The sequence below is a fragment of the Oryzias latipes genome, chromosome 16 (genome assembly GCF_002234675.1).
Source record: "Oryzias latipes chromosome 16, ASM223467v1".
In the NCBI taxonomy this organism is placed as follows: Eukaryota; Metazoa; Chordata; class Actinopteri; order Beloniformes; family Adrianichthyidae; genus Oryzias; species Oryzias latipes.
This window is the reverse complement of record NC_019874.2, coordinates 1,659,075-1,681,327: the sequence shown is the minus strand read 5'-3', so window position 1 is coordinate 1,681,327 and position 22,253 is coordinate 1,659,075. Positions and strand designations below refer to the sequence as shown.

Below are 22,253 nucleotides of genomic sequence, written 5' to 3'. Positions count from 1 at the left end.
GGGCCTTTGTAATAAAATGCGTAGGGGGGAGTATTATCAATTCAGCCGCCTGGTAAAGATAGCATTTCTGAAGCCATGGGAAGGCTGATCACTATCTAGAGAGGAGCCTGAATCTGTATTCCTCACTAGAAGTCAGGAGGGAGATGGGTCTAAGACCTGCTGGTGTGTGCGTGTCTGTGCACGGCAGAGAGAGCGTGTGTTTCACTGAAAGAGACATCCGTTAAGGCCTCTTATGCCCGCAGGCCCAGCCCTGACAGAACCAAGATCTATTTTCTTATACCCTGCAAACGGAGAAAAATGCAGGATGCAGAAAAACACACACATACACGGGAGCGTTCACGTGGCATCCTTTGTATGTGCACACACACAAGCAGAGTCCTTGGGGCGAAGAATATCAGAGTGGAGATGAAGTTCTGTATAAAACGGGGTTTGTGCCGATGCCGAGATCTTCTCTTAGATGAGTGATTTTAGAGGAAGACACTGACACATGACATGTACACACACTCCAAAACCCTCACACAACACACTTGTCTGATAACAGTCAAACAGAGAAGAGACGACAGACAGACCAGCAAACAGACGGAGAAACCGATAGCTTGGCAGAGCTCAGCTGCTGGCCCCCAGTCACATCACTCACTCCTCACACACACGTCGCTGAGATGGTAAGACATCACAACGCGCCGCAACTCCACGTCACGGGCAGAGGGAGAAGATTGAGGGGGACAAAAATGAGCAGATAGTTGAGAGGAGATAGGAGTGGAGCCTGGGGTGTTCCTCCACACACCTCTGAATGCTGGGGTGTTTATATGAAATGGGGGTGACTGATGATCTGAAACCCATGTGTGCATGCAGGTCTTTCTGCAAACCTTAGGGGTGTGACAAGTCACTTGATTTAAAAGGTAAAATAAGTCCTCAGTTCTTTGCTGCCTTCAAACATGGAAGGGTCTACATCAGTGCATGTGCGTCCAGATCATCCTCTGCACCACAACAGAATGATTTGTTTAATAAAATAAATGGGGTTAAAAGTCATTTATTGATTCTTTTGTCCTGAGTTTTAGAAACTATGGTAAATTTATGCTCGACACATTCAAATATCAATTCATTGTTTCTAGTTTGTTTCTACATAACTGGTGTTAACTAGTCGATACATTAAAATGTCCTTTAAGAAAACAATACATTATCAAAAAACTATGGCCATGTCTCCCTGACTACTAAAAAACTATAGTGTGGGAATATGTAGTTCCCTAGATTTTAAAAGTAATTCCGACACCACACTCACTTTGTTTTTGTTTATGTCAAATAAGACGTCGCCTATTCCCCGGAGTTAAAAGCCAAACAATTATGAATATTTTACAAAGAATATTTTACAAAGAATATTAATCAGTCTACTATGTTCTAATGATATAAACTATCAGAAATAAGACGGCACTTAACTGGGGTCTGATAACCTAATAGGTAGCCCTTATGATAGTTTATAAAAAATCAATGTGAATACATTATCTTACAGGATACATTTTTTGAAAGCAATGTATTGTGATTTTTATTCAGCAATTTTTCACAGAGAGTTCTGGGAAATTTCTAAGGAACTCAATTTTGGAATTGTAAATTTTGACAACCCGAAAAAATGGCAAAGCACAAAATAGTGCACAAAGTAGTGAGTAGTGAAGGAATTTGGACACAACCTTAGAGATGAAACGCTGTTGGCCCGAAAAAAATCCAAATAACGTTCACAAAGTTGTAAAGTGATTTAACATCTTGTACTTAATGAATTATTTAAGTGGCTGGTTGGCTCAGTTGGGTGGGAGTAGGACTGGCTCAAGGACAGTCAGCGATTGATTCCCAGGGGTTGCAATGAGCTTCAGCCAGTGTGGGTCCTTAGGCAAGACCCTTCACGCTACTGCTTAACTATGTCGCCATAAGGGGGCCCAAGTCTGGGTCTCCCTGTATCGGTCCCCAGCCTGGATAAAATACAGGGTTGTGTGAGGAAGGGCATCCGGCGTAACAATCTCTGCCAAACCTCCTGTGTGACTCAGTGAAAGCTGATACACTGTGGGGACCCCCGAAGGGATATGCCTATTATGTGTCTTTATCTAAAGTGACCTACAGGTGTCTATCAGTTCAAGGCAATGTGGTGTAGAGAATCTTGTCTAAAGACACAATGTATTTTTTTTTATTAGTGATATTCAGACCAACTGATTGGCAGAAGGTTCACAGCCACACCTTTTTACTTAGTTTAGCAGAAAACGAATCCTCAACATCAACGGCTTTCTCCAAATGTTCTCACTACTCCCTAAAAACTCGATAGTGCAGGACTATCTGGAGCCCTGGATTTTAGAAGCATTTCGAACACCATGCTCACTCCACAAAAACGATTTTTGAATCCACTGTGTTCTGATGATGATGTTAATCTGATGGTCTATGAAGAAAGTGAAAAATTGTTTAAAGGTAATACATTCAGGTCTATGTTCTAGTGGCATTCATGCACCGTAGATTGTGCAGAGACTCATGGGAACTTTCCAGGACATTTGATTTTGGAATTGTGGAATCGGACAGGCCGACAAAATGGTGAACGCCCTACAGGCACACAACCAAATGACGTGTTGACCAGAAATTGTCAATATTAAGCTTCGATGCACAATATAATTGAAACACCAATCAAGTACCTTTTTTTCTAAACATAACTACGTCCTAAATATCTTTAAGATGTTTTTCTGATGTAAATAGCCTAGGCAAACAACATTGCTAGCTTAACCACTGAAGGAAAGTGTACTATAGAAACATGATAACACCGTGACAAAAGAAGACGCAATATAACATAATGATTCACATAAACAAGCAAAAACATTTCAAAAATGTATTTAAACCTGCTAAAAAAAACTTTAAGGAATTCTCTCATTCACAAATAATCGGGACACCTGGAGTCCAACTGAAGCCATAGTAAGATTACAAGAGTGCAACAGAAGCAGCCGATGTTAACTTCCATGTCAAAGAAAAAACTCAGAAATCAGAATGGTCATTATACTCTACTTGAAATGTTTACTTTGAAATGTATACTTTATGAGAACTGAATCAGTAAAGTCACATTTCACAAAAATACAGTTACCTTTGCATCTATCACTTCTACTCCACAACATTTTTTCTTTGTTGGTCTAAAATGAATCAACATTAATTCAGCAGATTGACTAGATCAGAAATGTTCTTCAAAAAGTGATAAATATTAATAGATAGGATCATCGCTTATGTATTATTTGAATAACATGCTGGAGAACTACACAGGGGCATAAAGCTAAGATCTGCAACAGAAACACAACAAATTTTTTCTTCTTTTCAAATTTTTTTCTTTTCTTGTCCACAGGTGTCAGGAGAGATTTCATGGCCTGTGCATGTGTGTGAATATACCACACCCCTCCTAAGTACTAATTTATCCTTTAAAGTTTAATCTCCTTGTGAGTGGCTTTTCTCGCCTTTTAATTAGACTGTGGGGAGTCGACACCAACACTAAACGCACGCAGACATGGAAACGCACATTCAGACTAATTCCCGCCTCACACACGTACACATATATGGACACACACCCACACAGGCACAGAGGAAACAGTCCCAGACTTGAGACAGGCTTTGTAAGGCAGTCCTCATCAGCCCTCTGTGGGCCTCTTTTACACTCTGGCTCCTCTCGACTGTACCAGCCACCAAGACAGGACAGGGGGAACACAAGGGAGAACAAAAAAAAAAGAGAAATGTCTCTTTTGGATCAGTGAGTGGACAGAAGAAAGTGCTGGTGGTGCCAACAGTTTTCTCTGAACATATTCCATTTTTTTCTCCTCTCTGTAAAGTTAAGGGGACATACTTTCATACGAAAGCAGTGTTATGTCAAGATAGTAACACCTTCAAATAAAAATCACAGACAAAACGGAGCTCATCATTTTCTAGCAACCTTTCTGACGTGCTCTGACTAACCCAAACAAACCAAACATTGTACTTAAGGTCCCTCTCAGATCATTTTTATAACCATTTGAAAAGCGTTCCCAGTGGCTTTTATATTTAGGGCCCGAGCACGGAGTGCAAGGACCCTATTGTATCTGTTAGGTTTATTATTATTATTATTATTTTTCTTCTGCCGGAAGAATCGCATTTTTGAGGCCTTTAACATACCCCAAAACTCACCAAATTTGGCACACACATCAGGGGTCGCGAAAAATTTCGTATTTTATGAGAAATTGGCATGGGTGCGCAAAAATGGCTCGACAGCGCCACCTACACTGACTTTTGTCCCGACGCCCCGCATACGCTTTAACGTACAAGCTTGATTTTTTCAGGGCATGTTCATCAGATGGAAACCTACAAAAAAGTCTGTAGGTACCAAGCTGTCAGTCGCACAGGAAGTCTGCTATATTGATGTCAATATGTCATTTTTGCTCTATTTTGGACATTTGCAGGCCTCGTTCTAGAACGAACTCCTCCTAGAGATTTGTGAATAATGACTCCAAACTTTGGTTTTGTAAACTAGACACATGTCCGATGTTAAATTGCAAAGCTTTTAAGTTTTTACAGAAGTTTGTGACCGTGGCGGCGCGTAGAAATTCGACGTTGTTTCGAAAACACGCCATGAAAAGAAAAATGGCCATTACTCAGCCATGCATAATCCAATCTGATCAAAAATTGATATGCATGATTGTAGTCTGACTCTGAACACATCTGCAGTGAAAGAATCTGGAAAAAGTGTAGCGCCACCTGCTGGCAAGAGGAAATGACATGTTTGACTTGGAGCATCACTGCTCCGAGTAGGATGAGCCGACACACCTGAAAATGACGTCCACCTGTTGAAAAGCCATTGAAGTTTACTCTGACAAAAAACCATAACTTTCAATGCGGGGGTGTGGTCGTGACAGAGCGGCAAAGTTGGGCATCTCGCTATGCACACAAAAGTTGCTCTCACGTGCACATTCCTTGTCCAATCTCACTGAAATTCAATGGATATGATGAAGCTTCTATTCTGAACCCATGGATATGACAATCTTGGACGAGCTCTATAGCGCCACCTAGTTATTGCATTGGGCACATTCTGCCCTGTATTTTCTCTTTGCTTTGTCCGATGTGCATGAAATTAAAACTGGAGATACTCAGAAGGGTCCTCTCTCATCATGTAAAGTTTCATGGGTGTACACCTGACGGTGCCTGCGTAACAGGAAGTGGTCGATTATGTGCACCCAAATAATAGAAATTTATTATAAATCAGCCGTTTGTCTCAGGAAGCTGAGATTTCAGAATTAGATGCCTTTAATAACCTCCAGCTTTGATATGTAACACTATAGGGTCTACGAGAAACTTCATCACTTGATTTTTTTAATGAAATTTTGGACTGAACAAAGATTTTTAGCATAAATTCTGTTTAGGTTATCAGCACCAAGAATTCAACTTTCATAAGCATTTATGTGCTACTGCTTCCTAAAAAAATTCAGAATGATTGAAGTTACAGGTGACATCTTAGAGAGCATTACATCCAAAAAGGTCCGAAAACGTCTTTTTAGGCAAAACTGCAAACACCTATTTTTTTGCATAACTTATCTTTCAAATATCAGCACAAAAAAATTAAAAACGGTAGGGATCTGTGTTTGCTGCCTTCCATATTTTTTTCAGACTTAAAAGTGTAACAGATGATTTATAAAAAATCCTTTTCATCCAAAAACCTGTGTTAAATCTGTCTAGACTCCAAACAAACATTTTTTTATGGTAACTTATGTTTCAACAATCGACACCAATTTTCACAGACCTAAAGCTGAACATGTCCCATAGCTACCTGAATATTTTCATAGATATAAAATGAACTGGTCATTCTAACATCTGGCATTCTAACATCTAACATCTTACATGTCAAAGCCTCTCTCAGCCTGGCTCTGCTGAAGGAGTCGTGTTACAACCCCGCCCCCTCCTGCTGGGACCCCTGCTATGTAAATTAGCAAGCAGTGAACAGAGAGATGAGGAGTAAGAATGGTCATTACTCAGGCATGCATAATCCAAAGACAGCCAGTTAAACACTGAAAGACATATTTTTTCGGTATGTCTTTCATACATCTTTAGTATTAAAAACTCTCCAAGATGAATGTGCCTGACTCCACCTGCAGGTGGATCACAGACTTCCTGACGGACAGACAGCAGTATGTGAGGCTGGGGAAGCTCGTCTCAGATACTCGGACCACAAGCACCGGATCCCCCCAGGGCTGTGTCCTTTCACCCCTGTTACTGTCCCTGTACACAAACAGCTGCACAGCTGGTCACCTGTCTGTCAAACTCCTGAAGTTTGCTGACGACACCACACTCATCGGCCTCATCTCTGACGGAGATGAGTCGGCCTACAGGAGTGAAATAGCCAGGCTGGTGTCATAGTGCAGCGCTAACAACCTGGAGCTTAATGCTCTGAAGACAGTGGAGATGACAGTGGACTTCAGGAAGGCCCCAGCCCCCCTCCCCCCTGTCATCCTCTGTGACTCCCCGGTGACCTCTGTGGAGTCCTTCTGCTTCCTGGGAACCATCATCAGCCAGGACCTCAAGTGGGAGCAGAACATCAGCTCCATCACTAAGAAGGTCCAGCAGAGGATGTACTTCCTGAGGCAGCTGAAGAAGTTTCACCTCCCTGAAAAGATGCTGGTAGACTTTTACACCGCCATCATCGAATCCACCCTCACGTCCTCCATCACAGTCTGGTTCGCTGCGGCCACGGCCAGAGACAAGGCCAAGCTGCAACGCGTCATCCACTCAGCAGAGAAGGTGATCGGCTGCCACCTCCCGTCTCTCCAGGAGCTGCACATCTCCAGGACCTGGAGGCGGGCAGCCAGGATTGTAGCCAACCCCTCTCATCCAGGACATAATCTCTTTTGGCCCCTCCCTTCTGGCAAGAGGCTCCGGTCCATAAGGACCAGGACCTCGCGCCACAAGAACAGCTTCTTCCCCACTGCAGCCAGCCTGCTGAACAGAACCCCAACTCCCCCAGGTGACCCCCCCTCCCCCCCCGCCCACCAAAGGACTGTCGGTGCCACTTACAGGCCCCACCATCCCAGCCCATCTGTGCTCCCACTTTAATTCACCTTACTCTACTGTATATAGTGTGTTGTTGTTGTTAACTTAATTTTTAACTTATTCTTAATTGCACTATACACCAAGTCAAATTCCTCGTTTTGTAAAGTGCGCTCTACTGAACCTGGCAATAAAACTTTTTCTGATTCCTGATTCTGATTCTGATTCTATTAATCATTGTTTTTTATTCATTCAAAATGCAATTAAATCAATATTTTATCTTTTTTCTTTTCCTTTTTCTTTTTTTTTTATCTCTTATATCCTTTTTTATAATCAATGTTTGAACTTCTTTTCCTTTCTATTGTCATGGTTTCAGTTTGTTGTCTTTTTTTTCGCTTTAGTTCTTGTTCTGTCTTGTTTGGTTCTGTTTCCTGTTTTATTTTGAAAGGTTTCCTGTCTTGTCATGTTTCTTGAGTTTTACTTCCTTTGGTCCCCATCTGCCCTAATCGTGTTCACCTGTGTCTTGTCTGCCCTGTCTGTATATAAGTCTTGTCTCTGCCTTCCTCCTGTGCTGGTCCATTAACTTCTGCTCATGTTGATCACGTCTTCTTGTCTGGCGTCCATGTCCCTTGCCATGCCACAGTAAGTTTTTGTTTTTAGTTTTGTCATCCTGCTCTGCAGCGCTTTTTGTTAGTTAAATAAACCCACTTGCCCTGAACCCGTTTGCCTCCCGTCTCTGCGCCTGGGTCCTACCTGCTCTCGAGCCTCCCCCCCACACGACATCTATACATCCAATGAAATTAAACTACAAATCAACAAACACAACTGATAACAAATGTCTCTAAAAAATGATGTGTATATTTGCAGAACCTTAAAAACACCAAACAAATAACAAATGCTTCCCAATTAAAGCACAAAAAATGGAACACAAAATGTAAAACCCAAGTTAGAAATTGCAATTTGAAAAATATACTTTTTTCAGCAGCTTTTCAAAATCAATCACCAATTCTACTCTTCTGTGGATGAAACAAAGAACTCCAGAACAATGAAGCCATTTCTCTAAGTCTCTCTCACCTTCAGTTTTAAACAAGGTCTGTGAAAATCCACCATACATTGGTCACATGAACTCAGAGACCTGCTAAAAGTGCACAATTGTAAAAGCTCTTTTATATAGACAACTGTTTGTTTGCTTAGAGCTCTAAATATAAAAAAAATGCTTTTCTATCACCTAGACACAGATGGAGAACCATATCAACTGGATTAATAACAGGGTGGCATGTTTAGACAACATGAAGCTGTCCATCACATTTTTGACCTAAACATGTAAACACATCCTTGGCTCTGCGGTTAGGAAATGGTATTTGGGAATCTCTTTATACCAGGAGCCAGCCTGGCCATTGGAACATCGCCACAGTGCCCATCCAGACTGGGACAGCAACGGGGTCCACTTCAGAGCCGTGAGCTGCTGTGTTTAACTCCAGCTGTCCCAGCAAGGGAGACAACTGCAGCAACATCCACTGACCAAGCTGACAAGCCCTGGCAGAAAAGATCCCCACAAGAAAAACACTGGCTCAGGCAGGCTGGTCAAAAAAAAAAATAGTTTTGCCATTGTCTTGCAGCTCGCAGATCAAGTGGTTTAGTTTTAATGTCAGTCAAGAATGCAAGTTCAGATTCACAATGTTCATATTCACCATATTCAACAGACATCTCCTCCAATAGCACCTTAAAATTCCTGTGCTGTTTAGCTTTGCAGCTGAGGTTGTTTACGATTTTCAGAATAAGAGTCATTATATGTCCAGAGCCAATCACTTCTGCACATAAGGCCTGCTGGTGAATGACGCAGCAGTAATGCAGACATTTTGGAAAGTCTGGGTCAGCTTTACAGTGAGTGATGAAACCTGTTTGTCTATTGATCATAGCAGGAGTCCCATCTGCAGTCACTGCTACCAGCTTTTCTAATTGTACATTTTTCTGCACAAAAACTCCTTCACCGTGTTATACATTTCAACTCCTCTTGTAATTGTCTGTTAGGGCAGATGTGTCAGGAGTTCTTCTCTTGTGGAAACCAAAAGCTATGCTGTACTGTTGCCGTCCACAGACTCATCACACTGGACGTTAACCACCTGCACTTTGCAAGATCCCGGTCCAGCTAATTGGCCAAGTTATCAGACATAGCTGACACTCATCTAGACATTGTAGTGGAAATTGAATGAGTTCTATTGTTCTCATCCTTAGGGACAGTGATAGCAATTATCATCATTGCTTGAATTTTTTTCATGCTATATGCAAAAGTCTTTGTCCCTTAAGGCAACAGATTACAGCCCCCCCCCCCCCCCCAGGCTGCTGTCGTATTAACAATAGCTTGGAGCTCCAGAATGGACAAGAAAAAACGACGAGAATGGCTCGAGCAGGGCGTTGCTCACGGGGCGGTCGCTCGTGCCATGCGGTCGCACGTGCTCGGGCCCGCTAAATGCTACTTGTAGCTTTAATTATTATTATGCTTCTTTTTGCCACATTCTTTTTTATACAATTTTCAATGGAAGAAAGAACAAAAAAGATTTTACATTTCACTCAATTCAGCAATTACAATAATTGCAACTTTCTTCAATTTAGGTAATGCTTTCTCTTATTCAGTCTTATTTTAACACCCCCCCCCCCCCACCCCCACCCACCCACCCAAAGAACAAGAGTGGCTCTAATTAGACACTGACAAAATTATGAATACAAACGTAACAAACTTCTGTTATCTCATCCAAAAATAATCAACATTCTATTCTAAAGGATCCGTATTCTTTACAAAATGTATGAAAAGTTGCCATATATTTTCAAATTCTTCTACTTTGTCATTTAAAATATATGTCCATCTTTCTAAAGGGACCCCTGACAACATTTGTTGGAACCATTGTGTTGTGCTCGGACTGTAAGTGTTTTTCCAGCATTTGGTAATACACATCTTTGCATGACTCAATCTGAGATTTATAAATGCCCTTTCACCTTTATTGTAATTATGTATTTTTGGAAATATACCTAATAAAAAGAACTTTGGCTCCAGTGGAATCTGCTTTAAAGTAATTTGCTCTATTGTGACTTTCACTTCTTCCCAAAATATTTGTATACATTTGCATTCCCAAGTACAGTGGAAGTATGTTCCTTTAGTTTCCATACATTTGGGGCAAACATCTACTATATTTTTATTATACATATTTAAACCCCGCTGATGTTACATATGTACGCATTAACCATTTGTATTGTATTCATTTTAGTCTCAAGTTAATTGACAACTTTTGAGCTGCAGGAAAAGCACCCTCCCATTCCTCATTTGTCATTTCTTTTAGAAGATCTTTCCAGGCATTTACAGTGTTTATGAACTTTCCTTTGAATTTGACATTATTATGCTTTTTTGAGCCAGAATCGTGTCGCTTTATAGGACATAGTTTCTGCAGAGCGGCAGGCGTTTATCAGAAATTCCTCTCTGAATTGTGGGTTGGCGAAAAGTGGGCCTGACTTCCCATCACCCCTTTGTTTACACTCTCTTCTGCAAGCTTACAGCCCCTCACACCCCCATTTTAACACTGGCAGTGAAACACAAATGGCAAGCAACATCTGATCCAGCTGCCCAGTTCTGATCCAGATTCCAGCTCAGACAAGAAAGACAAAGACGGATCTATTTGTCTGCAGGTGGACCATCAGGATGGAGCGGTCTGCCGACTTTACCACCTACGTCACAGACACAAGCTTTTTCAAATGCCACATTTAGTCTGTCCCTGAATCGCAATGGTTAAGATTTCAAATATGGAGAAATGCAATTTTTAGCTGAATTCTTATTTGTTTATGTCCTTCATCATCAGAAAAATGACACAAGAACATCTTAAGTACAGCAAGAACACCATTTTCATTGTAGTGGTTCTTTCAAATACTGTAAATTGACAACAGTTCTGCTTCTTGCTTCTTGAAGAGAACACATTGATTTAAAAGCCAGCTGGATAATTTAAATGCCAACTTTTGGTGGCTAACATATATAAACAAACATATCTGCTGTCCGGTCTATAATTACTGCTCCTTTTCCATTGGTACTGAATGAAACATTTTATTGTAACTTTAGCGTATAAAACTCTTGAATCCAACTTTGCCCACTTTTTTTCTTCTATTGCAAACAAACCGCACATTTTCCAAACAAAACTTAGCTGTAAAACAGTAACAACAGTAGCGATAGTGACTTGTTATGGTAGAAATAAGAGTGCACTTAATTGGGGTCTGATAGCCTAATAGGCAACCCTTCTGATTACCAACTCTGCACATTGGCTTAAATTAGCCCACTGATGAGAAGCCAGGGGATTCAATTATGTTGGGGAAGAAATAAGGGGCCCTAATAGGCCACTGTATCAGGAAACATGGGACTGGGCCAGGCTAAAGCGCTGGTAATTGGTTGTTTAGTTGGGAAAGTAGAGCCAGTTGGTAATTAGAGATGCTGAAACATTTGGAGAGCCACCAAACAGGCGACGCAAACAGGCGGGAGAGACGAAGGAGGAACATAAGGATCCGTGGCAGAGCAGAGGGGGCAAAGGTCGAGGTAGAATCTCAGAAGTCTACTTCAGCCAAAAGAGGCTGGAGATCAAGAAAAACATGTTTGTGCTCAGAGGTTGCCTCTGTAAAGGTCAAGATGGGGGTCCACTGGGCTGAAGCTGAAAATATGCGGGCCTTTCTTGTTTTGCTTCAGAAATCCTTTCAGCTCTCCTTTTTGTTTTCCTTTAACTCTTCTTCACGACTTTCCTTTTTCATCAATAACTACCGCTGTCTGTCTGGTCTTGTTGGGATAGCTTAGCATTTTGCTGAAGGTGGATGTGTATAAGGTGTCTGAATGTGGGGAGATGGGGGACTGAATTATGGATGAGGCTTTATAGGAGCCGGCGGCCTGTCTGCTCCCATATTCACTGTCCTACACAGGAGGAGCAGGCCTGCCGCTGACCATTCCCACCTCATGTCACTCACACAGATAACCCACAGTACATCCACATGAAAGCACCGACCACATATTTGTTGTACTGAAAATTAAGTTTCATCTCTTTGTGATGTCTACAAAGACATGGAAAAAGAAGACACAGAGTAATATTTCTTCAGCGTGTTCATCATGCTGGAGCAAGACATTGTTGTAGCCCTTCACTCCGAATGACCTGAATTGTAGAATTCAAACAGATCCTTTCAGAGTTCATCTGTCTCTGTTGTCACAGTATATGATAGTGGTATGTTTAGGGGTTGTCATCTGGACTTAGTTTTTAAAGTTAGAAGACGTTTTACCTCTTATCCAAAAGGCTTCTGAATTAGCTGGTAAAAGAGCACTCATGGGGGAGGAGTCAGACCTGAAACTGGATGGTATTGTCAACTTAGCCTACATGGTTTTGGGTCGTTAAGAGTCCTTTGTCCTCAGCTGGGGGTTGGGGAGCCAGTGACTCTCTCCCCAAACTGGTCATCTCTTTCAGCTGTTAATGACCCAGGTGGAACTGGTTCGTTTTGTGTGAGTTTCAGAACACTGCTGTAGATGGATGGAAGAATAAACCTGTGACCACCATTCTTTGTAAGAGGTGAAACATCTTCTAACTTTAAAAACTAAGTCCAGATGACAGCCCCTAAAACTACCACTATGATGAAATCAACCTGGATGAATGAGAGTCTTCATCGACGTTACAGTATATGCCACTTTTTTTTTAAATACATGAATACAGCAAAGTTTTTTCTGATCAAGACAGTTGTTTGAAAGCCCAGGTGGAGGAGTGCACCGACTACATCACCACTCGCTGGCCACCGTTTATCTGTTGGTCACTAGAAAGCCACTCAGATTGCTGAAGGATGAATGCACCAACCCAGATAGACTGCTTGCAGTGATGTCATACGTACAGTTGTCAGCCATTTTGGGAGTCAAGCAGACATTGCTACGATGCATCTGACGGGTAAAATCGGGGTCCTTGGTGCAAGAGAAAATGAGAACTACCCACCAAATCTCATGGTACCCACATGCGTTGTTGTTGGCTGTCACAACAGAAAAACTCTAAATTCAATAGTCTCATTTCACCCATTTCTGTGGGATGAAGACAGAAAATGACGATAGATCGCTGCAGTTAAACTTGAAATGTGGCAGCCTACAGATGCCAGCAGATGTCACTGAACGTTTCGTGTCAAGTTGGACTATAGTCACACATCGCACTTGGCTAAAAGTGATACCTATTTAGGGTTGAGTGCCATTTGTGTTTTATTACCTCACAATCTGTTTATTTCGAAAGTGTGACGGTTGGAACATATGCTTTTTTGTTTTCAACTGTGCTCAAATAACGGAAAAAACACTCAAATGTGAGGAAGCAGCATCAAAGGTGCAGAGCCTGAATATACCTGTCAGTCTTCATCAGCCTCACCCACACCATGTGGATGATACTTTATTATTAAAATATTAATGCTATTGAATCTCATTGCATTGTTGTAATATGAATGGTTTTTGTACTTGGTCAATATCTAAAAAACCTCGTAATAATAACGCAGCGACCTCTCCCTCACGGCTGTGCTGCTCTGTGTTATGTTTCTGTGTTGGTGTGGGGGGTGGGCCTTCGTAAGAAGAGATCACAGACGTCAGTTCAGATCTGTGGCAGACCCCGTAGATCTTTATTTTGTCTTACTGAAAACATGGAGGGAACCGATCAAAGGGAGACTACAAAAGATCCACGGCAGCAACGCTCTCCATCTGATTCCCACAGTTTGACTCCCAAAATGGCAGAGGCGGCGTTCATGCAGGCGCTGTGGCGCCACATTCAAGGGGTCTGTAGCCACAGAGCGTTTTCCTTCGACACTCTGAATGACCACAAAGTACCTGAGAAGAATGATGCCATGGGGATAGAAACGACAGCCAAGATGTGGATGAAACAAAGAAGTGTTTGTTGTTGCTGATGAGTGATGAACGCAGCCAGTTGGGGAAGTTTTCATGCTCATTGAAGCAGGTCATTACACTGGAATTGCTTGCTCGGCCCAGACTGGCCGTGGATTGGTTTTCCTGAGATGCACGCGACTGATTGTGCGCGTTTTCCATAAAATGCTGAGCTAACCCCAAAAATCCGGCACATCAGTGGCGGCGTGTCTCCAGGGGCAGCGGCTTTGAGCAGCTGTTTCTCAGCTGTCATAGCTCCTATGAGGCTTCACGGAGGGGAGGGGGAGGATGTAAAGGAAAAGGTATTAAACATTGATCAACGGTTAAAAAGATGGTTATTAAAAGATAAAAGAGGAACAAGGACTGCTCTTTTTTTCTCAAAGTGAGCAGACCAGATGAAGCCAAAAGATGCTCCTTTATGGAGAAATAGTCCAATTAGCACCCCCAACAGCGCTACAGCTAAGGTTTCTTTTGTTCTATAGGTAAAAAAACCGATGACAATTGTGAGTTTTCAGCCCATATTCATCTGAACTAAAACATTTATTGTATACCCGTATACTTATTAAAAATGACTGAAATGCCCTCTACATATTTTCTGCGGTATTCGTCATATCTTTAGTCACATCTTTACGATTTTTCTTTTCTAATAAGCTTTTGTTTGAGTTTCCAGAAAAAAACTAAAACATCAACATGTCAAAATCTTAACATAATTAACTTCCTGCTGTGACAACATCGGCACAATTTTCCTTCCAAATCTGCCATAAATCGTTGCAGGATCTTTTTTCCATATGTCCATCACGTGGAAGCAACATACGGAAGGTGACGCCAAAAAAAAGCGGGTTTAGCGCCAATTCTGGTGACTTGGCATCCCGTCAGTGTCGTACAAAAACTGTGCTGCACTGTTTGTTTCTCCTCGTCCCCACGCTCACACGTGTCACATGTAACACATTGTTATAAGAAGCAGATGTTGATTTTATCGCCCGTGTCTGTGGCTCCTTCCGCAACGTCGTCGCCGTGTCACATGCGCTGGGATACTAGGACATGTTTGCATGACGTCCACACCTGTCCTCTGCAATCCAACACGCCGCTGTGACGCCCAACTTAAACTCAGACGAGTAATGTTTCAATACCTGATGAGCAGAAGGTGGATGTGAGGAGGGCTTAGCAGTGAAAACATCAATGCATAACTTAAGTAAAAGCCATCAGAACCCCTACTAGTTTACAGATTTGCTCAATAAAGAAAAAAAGAATATAAGCAAACAAATGAATTTGCCCGTGGTTATAACAGTGTAATAAGGTCATCACTTACAAGGCCGAACCTCCTCCAGCCTTCTGCTGAAGCTATCCATCATGCATTATTATGGAAAACAGAATCTGCATAAAGCAGCAACAATGCCTTGAAGAAGCTTATTTATTTATTTGTTTTTACCTTTTTAGTCACTAAGCAGCCGATCGTCAGTCGCTGATAACCAATTACAAAGTGTTTGAGCCGCCGTGGCCCCAAGGCGTGCAATCATAACCTTGGCTGAAAATTAGGGAAATGTTTCACAATTATAAATAGGGAAATGAAGACGCTCCGACAAAGCTAATGGCGACGTCTCACCTGCGTTTGTTTGTGCGTTTTGCTGCCCAAACAGACACGGGGCTTATTTATCAAAGCTGCTGCCCAACAACAAACACAGCTGACCTTGCTGGGAGGGGATGACGTCGAAAGAAGGAAATAATGCTTTTCTCAAACTCAGAGAAGTCACAGCACAGCAGCAGCATTTTAACTACACAGAAAGCTCTGGAACAGAAGAATACAAGTCTCCAATGGACCAGTAGCTCCATGACTGGCAGGATAACAGGAGCACTGGTTCCTTCTTGGCTTTCCTCTCTGCACACCAAGCAAAGAAGACAATTGTCTTTCACATCTTATTCAAACATGTCAGCACCATTTTCCTATCAACTATCAACCCCTACAGTTTGTTCTTTTTACTGTCCACTTCTAATTCTAATCGTCATTCCCCACCATTGCTATCCGGGTCCAATTCCCTCTCTTCCTTCATTTGCAAAGGACCTCTGCTTTCATCCTTGAGAAAAGCTTTAATTCAAAGTGTGATGCTGAATAAAAAAGGGAAATTTGAGAGATAGAGCAGAGGAGTAGGGAGGATATGGAATGACAGAGCAGCAGCAGCGGAGACGTTCGGGTGTCAATCAATCCGATGCGAGGGGCTACAAGAACCCGTGACTGGTGTGCGTTTGATCTGTCTTTCAAAGGGGAACCAGCGAGAAGGGCCATCACAGACGATTTGCCTCTTGCTGCAGGCCCTGGTGCCACTCTGACAGAGAGCAATCACAAGCAGGTTAATTCAACATCTACCTTCTTAATCTTTTTCCCTCTGTCTCTTTCTTTTGGTATCCTTCTGTCGACTTAGATGAAGAGCTGCTGCAGCTCCCAACTCCACCTCCCTTTTCACTCTTTTCTGGGATAGAAATGCTTCCTAATTTTACCTTCAATGTCTTTTCTAATCACTTTCTGTTGGGAGATCTTGGCCCTTCATGAGTTTGAGAAACCCTTTTTTTTGTTACAAGCCACTCTTCAAACATGCAGGCAAATTTAAACAGCCTATTTTATCTTTATTTACTCTTCCTCTTTGGTTTGATACATTATTAGTTGGACTTAAACATATCGAGTCTTTCTTTTAAGCCTTAGTCACATGCACACATTCGGGGGATTGACCCGCAGCTTTTGGGTCGTCCGGACGCTCTTGGACAGGAGCAGCCACATCTTAAGGGGGGGTGTATCTTGCAGCCATAAAAATGGAATGTACCATTATCATGCGTGTGTTAAGTCTATCGTGAAGTCTTTGTAAGGTTAATGTAAGTTACAGGCACTTATGACATACTGGTGACGCTGTCATTTGGTGCCCTTGTGCTGCACTCTCGTCGTTAGTAAAGTGCATGTATGTACTGGCTATTTACTAACAGCACAAATGATGCACACACAGAGTGTGCAGGTGACACGTTAGTCTCAGTAGGACCCCATTGGATGCCCTCGTATAGCTTTGTCCACTTTTTGCCTGTAGACAGCCCATATCCACCCATAAGGGCAGTTGTGACTAAAGCATTAGATTTCAAATAGATCATTTTTACATTATCCTCAGTTTACCATCTGAAGGGTCTAAGCTGGACATCATTTCTTGGCTTCAGCTGTTTTATTGTCAGGCTTATCAGCTTAAAGAGAAGGAAAGACAAATATACAGAAGAAGGGGTGTCTGCTTGACCAATGGCTGGCTATGCATAGGACAAACAGAGGAGAGGACACTTCAAGGTCAAAGAGTTTAGATAGTATAGAGGGCGTGTTTTGTTTAAGGGTGAAAGGGTATGAGGAATATGGAGGGAGGTGTGTTTAAAAAGCAGTAGAAGGTAAAAAGGTTGAGGCAAGAGGTTGGGAGGTGGGACTGAAAGATATCACAGAGAGATATCATAAAAGTAAATTATACCAATGCAGAAATTTTGCACAAACTTTCAAGAGTCAAAACAAGGACACATACCTTTTCTATTCACGTTCTGTGGGAAACAGCTTCAGAAAAAATTCAGTCAGGTTTCCAGTAACACCCCCCTCACCCGCTGCCTGGCCTCTTTCCCATGGTGCTCCCTACAGTCCAGCAATGTGAGGTCAGAGGGATAACAGGATAAAGGCTGTCCTCCCTGCTCCCCTGAAGGACAGGCACTCTACCGATTGGATTTGGTGGCCCTCAAGGACAAAGAGGAACACCAGGATACAAAGAAACCAATAGAAGAAGAACAAGATTTCATCTGTCTCTGTGGTCTGAGTGATTGGCAGGGATGGCTAGACCAGCAATCTTTGGGCTCTACCTCTTTGTGGCCGCACTGCCTCCATCAGCAATGAATAACAAGACTCCATCCACCAACAAAAATGCACTCAAGGCGTCCAGACAATCAGACAACAGTGGAATAATGGAGGCTGGGCAGATGCCATAGGGCGGTCAGGGGATTTGATTCAGAGGAACCACTTCAAATGTGTTGTGGGTAGAGATGTTACCACAGAACTTAAACAATCTCCTTCTTCATATTCACTGCGAAACACGACTGTTTCAATATGTGAAAGCGTCAGAACTAAGTGGACGTGTGCGACGCTTTATACCACAGAAGCATGTGAAGAAGCGCTTGTGAAGTTTTGAACTGCTCTTCAGCAAAGTTGGCAGCACTCAGTTGGGGAAATAGTGTCAGGGTTGTGTGTACGAGAGCAGTATTCAAATGCAAGCTCACAGCAGGGAAGCGGCTAGAAATAAAAAACAAAGAACTGAAAGAGAAAAATAAATAAAAAGAACTCAAGGCATTGCAGAGAAATTTAATAAGGGATTTAAGGAAGGCAACAAAAAACATGGAGGAAATGTCGGAACAACTTAGAACAAAGAGAAAGATTTGAGCAATAAAAAAATCAAACTTAAAGTAGTTGAAGGAGATGATGAATACTTTTTTTCAGGTATGCACATATGTGAAGAACCCTGCTGTGAAATATAAACAGAAAAATAGTCTTGCTTTCTCTGACCACATACACTCAAAAACATCAAAAGTTTTCTTTAGAAAATGCAACGTTTTTGAGCTTAAGTAACCTGTCTTTACAGGCTAATTCCCAAGGAAATAAACCCAATTTTAACCTAACGTCAGTAAATGCTAGAACTAGTTAAGAACTGGCCAATTTAAATGACAATATCTGTCACTTAATCAATCTATTTGAAACCCGTAGAAGCAAATTCAAAAGCAAAACATCTACAGACTGTAACAGAATTAATATGACGGGGATAAAAAAGGTCATTGATTCCATTGTTGATCCGCTAACATACATTTGTATTTTTCTTTTCAAACAGGAACTCTTCACAAAAAAGGAAAATAACCAAAGTAATTCCATTACACAAATCAGGGGACAAACATCAACTAACAAATTATAGACCAGTGTCTTTACTCTGACAATTCTCAAAAATACTCGAAGAAGCGTTCCTCACAAGGCTGGAAAATTTTGTCAAATAACATAAACTAATATCCGACGACCAATATGGTTTAAAGAGAAAAACAGATCAGCATCCATGGCGATTACGCAACTAACCGAAGAAATTATAAATGGCACTGACAAGATTGTTCATCGATCCGAAAAAGACACTATTGATCATAACATTTAGTAAACAAAGTGGAAAAATATGGAATACGAGGACCAGCATTAAAATGGTTAAACAGTTACATTAATAACAGGCAGCAGTTTGTCCAACTGGATGACTGTAAATCATCCCTGCTAAATTTAAGATGTGGAGTTCCACAAGGGTCAATATTAGGCCCCACACTGTTCATCCATTACATTAGAGACATCTACTTGCTATCAAATACGCTCAAATTCTTTTATGTGCCAGGGACACAAGTATAGTCTGTACAGGGGAGAACCTCAGGGAAATTGTAAAAATAGTAAATACAGAATTAGGGAAATTAAAACAATGGTTTGACATATAAAGTCCCACTCAGTGTTAACAAAACTAAATTCATGGTTTTTGGAAATCGCCACAAACCTGCAGATTTAGAAATAAAAGCTGCTATTGATAATCATGTTTTGGAAAGAGGGACTAAATTGAGTTCCTTGGAGTAATTATGGACGACAAAATCAGCTGGAAACCACAAATAAAGCAGGTCAGAGCTAAACATGCTAAAAGCATAGCAGTGTTGGGAAAAACGCGCCATACTCTCACTCACAAATTTACTAATATATTCATCCATAATACTACCATATTTCCAGTACAGTGTAGAAGTTTCGGGAAATACTTACAAAACAAACCTACAGTGTTTGTACGTCTTACAAAAAAAAGCTGTACGAATCATTCATGGAGTAAATGGAGTGGGTTATGGGACACACACAAACGCACGATTCCTAGTGGGGTTTATTGAAACTATGGGATCTAGTGAAACTGAAGACGGCTCTCATCATGTATAAAGCCAGATACAACTTACTTCCAATAAACTTAAAGCAAATGTTTGGAGACATAGACGGGAGTTGCAATCTAAGAAAAAAACGGAATTTCGAAAAAGCAGTGCATTCACACTTGAAAAAAGAAAAATGTGTTTATCAATTTGTGGTGGGGATTTATGGAACAGATTGGATATAGGCTTAAAAAAAGGGCAAAAGTATACAAATATTCAAAATAACTTACAAGAAGTCACTAATAGATCTTTATAAGGCCAGAAACGATAAAAAAAAAGAATGTCACTTTGTACAGTTGCCATGCATAAATTGTACCGTGAATGTTTTGTACATATCTGTAAATTGAATTATGCGCATCATTAAGTGTTGTAAAAAGGGGTGGGATCAGACTAGACTAGATCTTCAACCCACTCCTTTTCAAATATACTGTATTGTCTTATGTCTTATAAACCACTGTGTTGTTTCTTTCATGTGTGTTTGAAATAAAGAAAGAAAAGAACGTATTCCTTGAAATTGTCAACTAGTAGTTAAAAACTGCTACCCAAAAAGCATTTTTACACCGTTTGAGTTGCCTCTCTGAACGATTGTGCCTCTATGTGCCTCTACGAACGATTTATGAACGATTGCGAACTCGGCTGTTTGTGTTTATGCTGCATCTCAGCAGGAAGCAGAGAAAATATGGAAACGAATATCTTTCCTCTCCAGAATCTAACTCTTCACAGTGTTTTTTTGTTGTTTTTGCTTATGTAGCTCTGAAGAGGTTCTAAGTGTAGCTGTCCTGGTTAACCTTTTGTCTTACACAAGTCGGGACATAAACAATTACAACAGCAGAATAGAAATTTCTGCAAAGACACAAAAGTTATATTACATTTTTCTTCAAAAAAATCTGCTCATAAATAAATAAAGTGTTTTCTTCAAAGTCTTACTTCTTGGGAGACATTTCAACTGGAAAACAACTTCCATTGAGTTCTAAGGCAAAGAGCCTCCAGACATAAGGATAGAACATCAACATGCGAGGACAGGGTGTATTGGTAGAGCTTTACCTGCATGCAGGTACGCCAGGTCTGGATTTTCAATATCAGGGTGGCTATCCTTCAGGTGGTTCCTGAACTCCATGGGAGAGTTGGTTGCATAGGTACATTTGGGACAGTTGTACATCTTAACTCCGTCGTGCTTCCCCGTGTGGAGAATGTGCTTCCGGATGTTCTCCGCACAGTTGGACCTGTGGAAATCAAATGAAAAGTTTCCTTTCTGCCTCTGGAATGTACGGAGCCCGGGATCTGACATGGATAAAATATATAAATATAGCGTTCCCACAAAATAATATTTTGTTCCCACTGAATAATTAGATGCATTATGTGATTTGTGTGATGCATGATGGGATACGTAGCATGTAGCCTTCGGATGTAAAGTGACGAGTATAAAGACAAGTTCTGAATATTATTTTTCCTATTCGACCCTAAACTCCAATATCCCATACCGCAGCTGGCTGTCCGTCTAGCGGCCAACCAGCTGCGGTATGGGGAAGCAGGAAGCTTGGACATCCTAAATCTTATGATATTTTTCTTATTTTCATTGAGACAATAATAAACTGATCCTTCTTGTTTTTCTTTTTCCCCTCTTGAACAAATGTGGGCCACAGAGACAGGGAAGTAGCTACGGAAAGCGGCTTTTGCAGCAGGACAGAGACCGTACCGGGATGTGAATGAATGCAGACGTGGAAACATTATTACCAATGATTTTGTAGAGCTTTTTAGAATAAATAAATCTGATCTGTAAACATCCTCCGTGTCTTCCATGCAATGTAATGACACACACAGACAGAAATGTGAAGGTATCTGCTGTAAATTCAAGTATCGCTAACATCCATGTGTAAGAATGACGAATCACGTGAATAATTATTTCGTTTGCACAAATTATTTATTTCGAGGGAATGGAATATTATTTTGTGGGAACTGAATATTTATTATTTTACCCATGTCAGTTCCCGGCTCAGTAGGAATGAACAAAAAAGTGACTAGAAACATCTTTATACAAAAAACTTTTAAGAAAATCTGGTATACAGTTTCCATTTGATCGAAATCTTCAAATGTTGAAGGGGATGTCCATTAAGTCTGTGTGGATTTGAAGACCACTCCATGAAAATGGTGTGTTTGTTTTTAACATGCTCTTGTGGCATTTTCCTGATAATGGAGGACATGTAGAAAGAAAATTAAGCTTAAAATAGCATTTCGTATTTCTTTTTTCAAATTGTTGTGAATCGTGAGCAGATGAAAAAATGCTCCCGGAAAAAGGCCCTGCTCTGCTCCATTCTGATGCTTCACTTGCAGACAAATAGATCCATTTACGTCTTTGTTTTCCGAT

The 22,253-nt window shown here is 41.2% G+C and overlaps 1 protein-coding gene across 1 annotated transcript in view; it reads right to left on the bottom strand.

Moving 5' to 3' along the window:
* The window catches only part of znf407 (zinc finger protein 407), a 180,571-nt gene that overhangs the window by 43,593 nt on the left and 114,725 nt on the right, over positions 1-22,253 (bottom strand). Inside the window, exon 9 of the mRNA XM_011473345.3 lies at positions 20,933-21,111. Within this exon, the coding sequence (XP_011471647.1) occupies positions 20,933-21,111 (179 nt within the window). The remainder of the gene's footprint in view (positions 1-20,932; positions 21,112-22,253) is intronic.